At 43.4% G+C, this 11,056-nt stretch overlaps 1 protein-coding gene across 1 annotated transcript; it reads left to right on the plus strand.

Moving 5' to 3' along the window:
• The first annotated feature begins 379 nt into the window (after positions 1 to 379).
• On the plus strand, positions 380 to 10,726 carry LOC106612686 (uncharacterized). Its single transcript, XM_014214094.3, has 3 exons — positions 380 to 531; positions 7,239 to 9,164; positions 10,178 to 10,726. The coding sequence occupies exons 2-3, from the start codon at positions 7,430 to 7,432 to the stop codon at positions 10,198 to 10,200; spliced, it is 1,758 nt and encodes a 585-aa protein (XP_014069569.1). The 5' UTR covers positions 380 to 531; positions 7,239 to 7,429; the 3' UTR covers positions 10,201 to 10,726.
• Positions 10,727 to 11,056: the final 330 nt, after the last annotated feature.

An 11,056-nucleotide genomic window follows, 5' to 3' on the forward strand; every position in this document is an offset into this window, starting at 1 on the left:
ATTTTCCTCTGTGTATTTCATTGGTGGCGGACACTGTGTTAGATTAAATACACTGACATTTCAATGGACAGTCAATTGGTGGGCAGTCCAGGTGTCAATTCTTCTTCATGTGCTTGAAAGGTCATTGTTGCCAAGTCACATGAGTTCAAGACAACGATTCAAAGCAACGGGCTTTAAATCGCACCGTTTTACACAAATCAAATGCAAGTGGCTCTGAGCTCTGACTGGGCAAATTACTGAGGGAAACAATTTCCGACCCGTACTCTAACCCTCTTAGTGGTGGGGGTGGGGTGATATCCATGGTTGCTAAGGGCAACGGGGTGAGATAGATGGTGTGCATTTGCGGAGCGCAGCTGCGCGTCTGTTAATACCCACGCGACCCTCACGTCCCCGCGCAATTCTCAACACTGGGTTGGCTGCTTCAAGGCATGAGGATGCGAGCGGGGATTTAGTTTCAGTGTCTTTTACCGTCTGGAGCTGTTTATTACCTTTCTCCCGCACACAGAAACGGATTTAGACACACGAAACAAGGTTTGTAGATATTATTCGTATTTTTTTTTTCCTGTAGCCTATTATAGTGTTTGTTAAATGCGATATTAAATGCATATAATGATTAACTTCTGTGATTTCCATTTACCTTTTAATTAACCTTTATAGTCATACAATATGGCTATTGTTGATGAAACTTGGATGGGGAGCTCATCTTGGGTTTTGTTGGAGGATCTCAACGTTAAGGGACTGTGAACAGGCTGTTGATACGTGCTCGCTCTACGCATATCAACTCTGGGTACATACGATAGCCTACATAAATTAAATGTTTGTCTTTTTCTGGCATTGCTTCGTTTCGATAACCATTTGTTTGGGAAGACAATTGTGCGCTCAAAAACAATGTAATTTGGTGCCATGAGTCCCTGAGGCTCCTCATTCAATCAACCTCCACGCCATTCGCTAGACTGCCCCCCCACACATAAGACAGACTGCCCCCTCACACATTATAATTAAACGCATTCAAGTGTGAATTTAAACCGGGCCAAGTAGGACCTCAATTCCAACATACAAATGAATCTCTCATGAGAAGGAAAAGCTGGCGCTTGGGATGGAGGTTTCGAGAATGTGTAGTCTAGTCTCAGCTTCACCACAACAGACAAGCGCTGCATTTGTTGGGAATTTGGCGCTTGAGTTGTTTTCCTCTGAGGATTTCATATTATATTAATCACGTCTGTATTGCTTCAAGAATTCTCTTAATGTAATATCGCCTCATTCATCGAGAAGATGACTATACATAATTTTTTCTCGACATTACTTTTGCGTATGATGATGCGTTTACGCGTTATAACGCGGCCCAGCTTTCTCAATAGGCAAGCCCATCTATTGTTCGGAATGCGTCTTGGCAGCAACTTGGAAACCATTTATGTTGTTGTGGTTTAATTAACAGGTTGAATTCCCTTACATAAGCTATATAGCTCAAACATTTCGAGAGGAAACTATCAGTAAAAACATTTCGATAGACTCTTATTTTAGGCTAGCCTACACAAAATGGGGGGGGGGGGGGAGATTTGTGAATCACGTTAGCAATGCAAATGAGCGTTTGAAAAGGACGGGCACCTGCTGTCTCGAGTATTTGCATTGGCTTTTTCACCAGTGGGTCGTGAACAACATTAGCGTGAGCAACAATAGTGGAATCGGTGGTTCGCCTTCAAAATAGAAGTCCCCCCATTGAAACCTATTCAAGTTCGACTACATATATAGATAGCCGTGGGAAGTAGACTTGGAAAGTCATCTCCCAAGTTAGTTTATTATGCGCAATACGAGCTAATATTTGTGTGAACTCTACATAATTGGGTTCTGTGGGTGTCACTGAGTAGGCTGATACCCCATTTCATGGGTACACAATCCATAGGGTAGGCTGTAGAGTGCATTATGAATATTCAATACGCATAATAGACTAGTTAAATAAGGGTTTAAAAAAAAATAGGAGGTGATTTTCCACGGTCAAAGTCCCACAATAAGAGCTAAGATGCTAATATGTATGTAAACTCTACAGAGTTATGTTCTGTGGGTGTCACTGAGTAGGCAGATACCCCGTTTCATGGGTGCACAATCCATAGGTTGTACAGTACAGTGTATATGGCGGTCGGTGCCATTTAAGATGAGGGTGGATGATTTTTTTGTAGCGTGGCCTTATTTATATTACAGCATATTGGATGACTGTCATTCATATTCCATTCACCCAGCTCAATGTAACATCAATAGGTTTAGCCTACTATACGATACTCAACTTTTCCCTGTACCCTACAACCTAGTCTATGAATGAAAGTTTACAATGTAGGTGCACAGCTGGTCTAGGGTGTAATCAATAGTCCAACAGTTACAAATTAGTTTCTATTGGACAAATTCAGATATGTTTATCCCAGTTTCCTTCCATTTGCTTCTGTTGAAGAAACGTTTTTTCAACAGAATCGGCAGAATAAATACACCCTTGATCACACGGAAACACAGATCACTTTCATAGAAGCGACGTCAAAACATCATGATTACTTTGCTCGCTGTATACGGTTCCTTCGGAAAGTATTCAGACCCCTTGACTTTTTCCACATTTTGTTACATTACAGACTTATTCTAAAATTGGTTAAATATACTTTTTATCTCAGCAATCTGCACACAATACCCCATAACGACAAAGCGAAAACAGGTTTTTAGATGTTTTAGAAAATGTATTAAAAATAAAAAACAGAAATACCTTATTTACATAAGTATTCAGACCCTTTGCTATGAGACTCGAAATTGAGCTCAGCTGCATCCTGTTTCTATTGATCATCCTTGAGATGTTTCTACAACTTCATTGGAGTCCACCTGTGATAAATTCAATTGATTGGACATAATTTGGAAAGGCACACACACCTGTCTATATAAAGTCCCACAGTTGACAGTGCATGTCAGAGCAAAAACCAAGGCATGAGGTCTAAGGGATTGTCCGTAGAGCTCCGAGACAGGATTGTGTCAAGACACAGATCTGGGGAAGGGTACCAAAAAATGTCTGCATCATTGAAGGTCCCCAAGAACACAGAGGCCTCCATCATTCTTAAATGGAAGAAGTTTGGAACTACCAAGACTCTTCCTGGAGCGGGCCGCCTGGCCAAACTGAGCAATCGGGGAAGAAGGGCCTTGGTCAGGGAGGTGACAAAGAACCCAATGGTCACTCAGACAGAGCTCTAGAGTTTCTCTGTGGAGATGGGAGAACCTTCCAGAAGGACAACCATCTCTGCAGCACTCCACCAATCAGGCCTTTATGGTAGAGTGACCAGACGGAAGCCACTCCTCAGTAAAAGGCTTATGACAGCCCACTTGGAGTTTGTCAAAAGGCACCTAAAGACTCTCAGACCATGAGAAACAAGATTCGATGCTCTGACGAAAGCGAGATGTAACTCTTTGGCATGAATGCAAAGCGTCACGTCTGGAGGAAACCAGGCACCATCCCTACAGTGAAGCATGGTGGTGGCAGCATCTTACTGTGGGGATGTTTTTGAGTGGCGGGGACTGGAAGACTAGTCAGGATCGAGTCAAAGATGAACAGAGCAAAGTACAGAGAGATCCTTGATGAAAACCTGCTCCAGAGCACTCAGGACTTCAGACTGGGGCGAAGGTTCACCTTCCAACAGGACAACAAACCTAAGCACATAGCCAAGACGTCGCAGGAGTGGCTTCGGGACAGGTCTTAATGACCTTGAGGGACCCGGACTTGAACCCGATCAAACATCTCTATAGAGACCTGAAAATAGATGTGCAGCAATGCTCCCCATCCAACCTGACAGAGCTTGAGAGGATCTGCAGAGAGGAATGGGAGAAACTCCCCAAATACAGGTCCCGTGTGGCTCAGTTGGTAGAGCATGGTGTTTGCAACGCCAGGGTTGTGGGTTCGATTCCCACGGGGGACCAGTACGGAGAAAAAATGTATGAAATGTATGCATTCACTACTGTAAGTCGCTCTGGATAAGAGCGTCTGCTAAATGACTAAAATGTAAAAAATGTACAGGTGTGCCAAGCTTGTAGCGTCATACCCAAGAAGCTGTAATCACTGCCAAAGGTGCTTCAACAAAGTACTGAGTAAAGGGTCTAAATACTTATGTAAATGTGATATTTCAGTTTTGTGTTTTTAATACATTTGCAAACATTTCTAAAAACCTGATTTTGCTTTGTCATTATGGGGTATTGTGTGTAGATTGATGAGGGGGAAAAGTGTTTTCATCAATTTTAGAATAAGGCTGTAATGTAACAAAATGTGGAAAAGGTCAAGGGGACTGAATACTTTCCCAATGCACTGTATATAATTCCTCCTCACCTTTCCTTCACTTGTAGACTTCAGTGCACAACACATCAGCTGTCTTTGACCAGGCGAAAAAACCTTTCCAAGCCAAACCTTCATATCATGACTGCTAACCGCTACACACAGTCTACATCGTTGTCACCATATTACCTAACATGTAGTCAACATAGCTACGAGAACTAACGTGTTTGTAAACCTGCTACAATCATGCAGTACAGTCATTAAGCAGTTTAGCAGTTTCACCGGTGGGCCCGGTGGCAATAAATAAATTAAACCAAAAGCTTACCTTGACTTGGAAGAGTTTCAGTGTTGGATAACCATGGCCAGCTAGCAAACATAGCATCCCTCTCTGTTTGAGCCAGGTTTTGAATAGGTTAAACTAGCTAGCTGTAATTACTAGCTAAGTGAAAGTTGAAAAAATACAACCAAATGTAGCTAGCTAGCTCTCGCTCTCTCTCTCACTGGCTTCTCCTTAATTTTGGAATCAATTAATTTGTTCAAAACTATTAAATTATTGTCTTTCTCTCCAATTGAGTCAACTACTCACCACCTTGTATACACTGCAGTGCTAGCTAGCTGTAGCTTATGCTTGCAATACTAGATTCATTCTCTGATCCTTTGATTGGGTGGACAACATGTCAGTTCATGCTGCAAGAGCTCTGATAGGTTGGAGGACGTCCTCCGGAACTTGTCATAATTACTGTGTAAGTCTATGGAAGGGGGTGAGAACAGTCAGCCTCCTAGGTTTTGTATTGTAGTCAATGTACCCAGAGGAGGACAGAAGCTGTCCTCCGGCTACACAATGGCACTACCCTACAGAGTGCTGCTTTTCTACTGAAGAACTTCATTGTAAAATTGTGTTTTAATCAACTATTTGGTCACGTGAATATATGTAGTATAGTTTTATCTAAAAATCCTAACTTTTTTCACTATTTTTATTTTTATGAAATTTACTGAGGATGGTCCTCCCCTTCCTCCACTGAAGTAGCAGTGGTGGGAAAAGTACTCAGTTGTCAAACTTGAGTAAAATTCCTTATATTAAGGAAACCATTCGGCACAAATGTTTTATTTATTATCGGACAGACAAGGGCTTACTCCAACACCCAGACATAATTTACAATCACAGTATTTGTATTTAGTGAGTCCGCCAGATCGGAGGCAATATGGATGACAACACGTAAAATAGTAAAGTAAAGTATAAATACCCCCAAAATTACTTAAGTAGTAGTTCAAATATGTTTTTTCTTACATACTTTACACCACTGTTATAAGTAGGCTATGCAGTGCAATTTCAATATATGTATATATTTTTTTTGGGGGGGGGGGCTGCAAATTAATAATTGCATTTTTGTTTACTTTATATAACAACATTCCTAATAATAAAAACATTATCTAGTCCAACTGTAGAATCATTCCACATTTCTTTATCCGTTTGCTTCATTTTCAATGGGGGACTTTTATTTTGAATGGGAACCGCCGATGCCACTATTGTTGCTCACGTTAATGTTGTTCACGACACACTGGTGGCACCCCCAACCCCCTTCCTCATTAGAATGATCTTCTCTTTCGGCAGCGCATGATTGGAGCTCACAGCAAAACTCAATCGCAGGGGCTTCTAAACCCCCTCGGGCTCACTGCTGGTTTAACGTAACAAAGGGGGAAGAGTGCTCAGATGAAAACGGGACAAAAAGGCTAAAGCGCGCGATTGTCCTTGTGGCAGGACATGTAAGCGTGGTCTCCACACCCTCCACAGACGCTCGTTCCTTTTCACGCAGTAGTATCCTAACTCGGAAATCCGATTAAAATGTGTTATTGGCATCGTGCTCCTCTCAAAATACAAAACAATTGTATTACAATGTATGTTACTATACTCATTTTACGTCACATGCATCCACAGGGTCCTTTTGATGAATCGAATATTCCAAAGTATGTGACTAGCTTACATCAGAAGGTGCCCCTCTGGTGTTTTAGAGACTAAATAGATTCGTTCAAATTCTCAGCTGGGTGATTTAGAGAAATCTGTACTAATCTATAAAAATAGTATAACCATGGATGACATAGCTATGTTACAAAATAACCCACTGCCGACTGGAAAACAAGGTCAGCACTCCACAGCACATGATGGGAGATAAAGGGGTTGTCTCTGGTTGAAAGGGGGGAGGGGGGGGGACTCAAGTCTATAGAAAATCATTGCCAGAGAAAATAGGGCATTTGCTACTTTCTGTTTTGCCTATAACCTTTATTGATGTTACGATGCAATTATAAAAAAATTCCCTGATAAACATTATCAAGGTGGCTTTTTATGTCTATAAATGTTAAAATTAGCTATGCCTTGTGTAGATTTTCGTAAAATAAAATACAAGATTTCCAAGCTTTTTCTTTGTCATTGTCCTTTATGGAGATTTGCTTTAGATGTTCTATTTTTCACTCGCCTCTGCTGTCATTGCACGTTATTGTTCAACCTTACTAGGATGTCAGCTTGTTTTTCCTGGATACTAAAGCCCAGACAAATCTCTTCAAATGGTGCTGAATTGTAAACAAAACCACAGATCCTATTTTCTAAACAGCAATGCTCTCTAGCATCTAGGTGACAGGAGTCAGACCCTTGTGGCAACATGAGATTATCTGGAGCACGTTATGCCATGTGTTTATTTCCCTACGACTGCTCTGGGCCATACATGTCACTTCCTCATTCTTCAAAATGGCCATCACCTCTCACATAGCATTTGACACGTTACATTATGTTGGTCTGTGCTTGGATGCATTGGCTTTAAAACCCTTTGAGCAGGCCTTTGCTGTTGTAGAGATGCACTGTGTATTCCATCAGCTCTGTCTGGAGTATCCAAGACTAAGTAATGGACTGTCTGTGTTGTTGATTTATACATTTAATCCCTTCTCATTTAATTTCCACCAGGTTCGTGGCCATCATTCTCACTACTGAATATGATGCAGAGGCCCTCCTCTCCAAAGGGAAGTTGGATGGGAATACTGCCATACGTTTCAGCTCGTGATCAATGAACTCAGTCCATTCAATCACAAAAGGAACTAACCTGAACTACTGAAGCAAAAGAGGGGATATAACGACACAGACATCTTTTTGAGGATATGGCGGCGACAGATGCATGTTCAGCGCCTGTACAGGAAGATGGCACCACCACCACCGAGACTAAAACAGAGGTGGAGCCCACAAACTCAGAGATTGTCACAGAGGCTGTCACGGAGGCTGTCACGGAGGATGTCACGTCTCCACCCGAAGAGGCACATCCTGCATCAGAGACCAAACAGAGCACAGAGCAGCCGGCCGATGGCAAAGCTAAACAGGCCTCTGAGAATATTTTCTCTTCCTTCCTGAATAAGAGTGGGCTGGGAAAAGTCATGGGAGGGAAGAAGAAGAAGGAGCAGAGCGCAGAGGCTGTGGAGGCTAATGGAGAGGGCAACACAGAGCAGAAAAAGGCCTCTGACCAAGCAGATGAGCCGGCAGCCAATGGCACAGAGGCAGTGGCTGAGGACCAGGCCATTGAGAAAGCTCCAGAGAACCAGGTGAAGGTCCGATCCAAATCCTTGGACAGGTTAGAGGACCCTGAGGCCCTCAATGCCACAGTGGACCAACTGGAAGATGCCCCGGCAGCAGAAGGGTCAGAGAAGCCAGCGACCAAACACATTAAACGCTGGCATTCCTTTAAGAAGCTTATGGCCCAGAAGAGTCACAAGAAGAGCACAGAAGAGTCTAAGGAGGCTGAAGGTAGCGAGGGTGCATCTGGGGGCACTCCTGGCGACACAAGTACACTGGACTCCAAGGCTTCAGAATCCAGTGGCCAGAAACGGTGGAAACTGAAAAGGTCATGGACATTCCAGGGGCTGAAAAGAGACCCGTCAGTCGTAGGCATCAGCAAAGCCGCTACGGGTGAGAAGGCGGAAGGTGAGGAAAATGCCACAGAGAACGATGAAGCGGCTGCGCCTGAAACAGACGAAGCCAAGGCGCAGGTAGACGGCAAAACACAGGAGAAGACAAACACAGACGGAGAGGAGGAAAAGGGAGCCACCGCCGCCCCACACAAATCAATGAACCAACACGCAGATGAGATCTGGACCTCCTTCAAGAAACGTGTGATCCCCAAGTCCAAGCGGTCAGCAGACATGGTGGCTGCCAGCGGGGGGGAGGAAGGTGCTGCCGCATCTGAACCGGCCGAGCAGACGGAAGAGGCAGGCAAAGAGCAGGCCAAGTCGGCCAAGGCCAAGCGAACACACTTTAACCGTGCCGTTTCGCTGAAAAACTTCATCATGCGAAAGGGGAAGAGCACCAGCGTGGACCAGGGAGACGGAGCTCCGAAGGAGGGTAAGGAGGTGGCAGATGGGGAGGCGAAGGACACAGAGGACGCGGCTGCCCCAGCTGGCACGTCTGACAGTCAGCAGGCGGCAGACGGGGAGGCGAAAGACACAGAGGACGCGGCTGCCCCAGCTGGCACGTCTGATAGTCAGCAGGGAGAAGCTGACGCTGCCCAGGGCGAGAGCAACGACAAAGGAGAGGCTCAGGTGGCCAATGAGCACACAGTCGCCGACGGAGAGGCAAAGGAGCCCGCAACGAGCACACCGTCTGGTCCTGAGCCAGAGAAGGCCAACTCAGCTGAGCCCGCAGCACCGGCAGAGCCTGCGGCAGAAGTGAAAACCAACGGTGAGAATGGTTGCTCGAACGGCACGCCCGAAGAAGACGCCATACACAATCATGAAACGACCCTAAAAAAGGACGGACCAACAGACGAGGCCAAACAAGAAAACACCAACTCGTCGATGGACACCAAGATCCTAAACCTCGGCACAGGAAATGCAGTAGCCCAAAGCGGTGAGTTTGCAGCAGAAATAGACTGTGGTGATGATCTCCAGCAAAATGGAGCTAACATGATGACAGAGGGCAAATTAGAACTAGGGACTAGCTTTGAGTTAGAGGCCGGGGGGGAGGGACCTTCTCAAAATGGAGGGTCCCATTCTGAGTCAGGGGAGACCAACGCTGAGCCACATGACCAAGAGGAAGCGCGGAAGAGGATGCTCTATGAAGCTGCTGCATCCATCATACAGACAGTTATGTCAGCGGCCACTGAACAGTTAGAAAATGAGAAGAACTTCCTGGACAATGGTCTAACGTGTTCTCATTCTGCCAATAATGGGAATTACCCCAGATTTCGTCATTGAGCTTTTACTCATTGAGCAGGTTTCCCCCCAGTTATGGTGCTGGGTGAAGCTTTAAGTGGAAGCGTAGTGTAGATATGTGATACTGAAATCTATTCACCTACTTTGATGCAACACGCTGAAATCCCTTTAAGAACACTCAATTTTGCAGTAGGTAACATGAAGCATGTAAATAGTCAGCAAAAGAACCACTGAACTTAAGGATTACTCATAGGTATCCATGTCACCGCACACAATAGAAAGGTCACTGTGTATAACAGGGCCTCTTCAATATTCTAGGGAAAGTGGGTCAACTGACATCAATAATGTTTTGTCAATCAAAGGATTAGAAGTATAGTAAAAAAATAAAAGTGTCACTTGGGCTGTCTAGGAACAAGATGAAGCACCTTTCTCCCTGAGGTACCAGTTTATCGATGAAAGTAGTTTTTACCTCACATGTTTGATTCACAGTCTTCAGTCAGGGACCATGTCTACAATATTGTTATTTACCCTATGGAGTAAGTAGAATATGCTGTGAATCTGTGTCCAATAGTCTTGAGTAATACTAACACTTAAAACCTAAGATTATCTGTCAGCACCTTGTCTGCTACTAATTAAACGTTTTCTTTGAATGTTATGATTTAAATATATATTTTAATATATTCAATCTTTTCTGTTATCATTCACCAGAAAAAAAGGCGGGAAACGTGTGACGACACACAAAGAGGATTAGATCTGCATGGGATTCGTTCAGCGAGGAGCTTTGACCCCCCCTCCCCCCCCCCCCTCCCCCCAAAACTGGAATAATCACATGTTTACGCCACAATTCACCATGGTGAGAGCAATGCAATCCATATAGATGAAAAGATACTCCAAAGCAATAATTCAGTCATCAATCAGTGCAGTTCTTGCTTACCATTCCATGATCAATGTAAATGTTTTGCTTGTCCTCTACTAGTGAGATTATATATTGTCAAAAAAAGGAAAACGTTACATCCTTGTCAAATGTTCATCTCTATGATCTCTCATTCCAGAATAAAAAAAAAGACTTAGTTTTATATCAATTGCCATTTTATTTGTAGTTTTGTCAATAGATATTTCAGTGCACCCGAGAACACATTTGAAATGATTGCCCTACAGACTGCCCCCCCCCCCAATGTGGATTAATGTGTTCTAATCTCTTTCTGTGTTAATGTTTTTAGACTGTTGTGTACATGAATAAACCACCATAAAATATTAGGTCAAAATGTTTTTTTTTTTTCTAAACACATCTCACTGTAAAGCAGATTGATCTGCCGTATTGATATATTTTGTTGATGAATGATGTCACATGTTCGCTAGCAAATTGTCAAAAACTAGAACAATAAAGATGAAACTCGAACAACTAAAGAACCTTAATTGTGGAGGCTATTTATGCATAGAATGTTGATGTACAATAAATGGCTGCTTACATATGCTTAGGAAGGCATTATGTAAATGCTATTGGTCATTCATCTCTATTATGATAATCCTACATCCTTTTACCTAATAGCAGATTTGTACATTATGTATTAGCTGGAGTACTTCAAT

Source organism: Salmo salar, chromosome 09 (assembly GCF_965601325.2).
Source record: "Salmo salar chromosome 09, fSalSal1, whole genome shotgun sequence".
NCBI lineage: Eukaryota > Metazoa > Chordata > Actinopteri > Salmoniformes > Salmonidae > Salmo > Salmo salar.

Excerpts from the sequence above, each read along its gene's own strand:
- LOC106612686 (XM_014214094.3), top strand. The coding sequence starts at position 7,430 with ATGGCGGCGACAGATGCATGTTCAGCGCCTGTACAGGAAGATGGCACC. Across the intron at positions 9,165-10,177 it reads AAATGCAGTAGCCCAAAGCG|AAAAAAAGGCGGGAAACGTG; the intron begins GTGAGTTTGCAG and ends ATCATTCACCAG.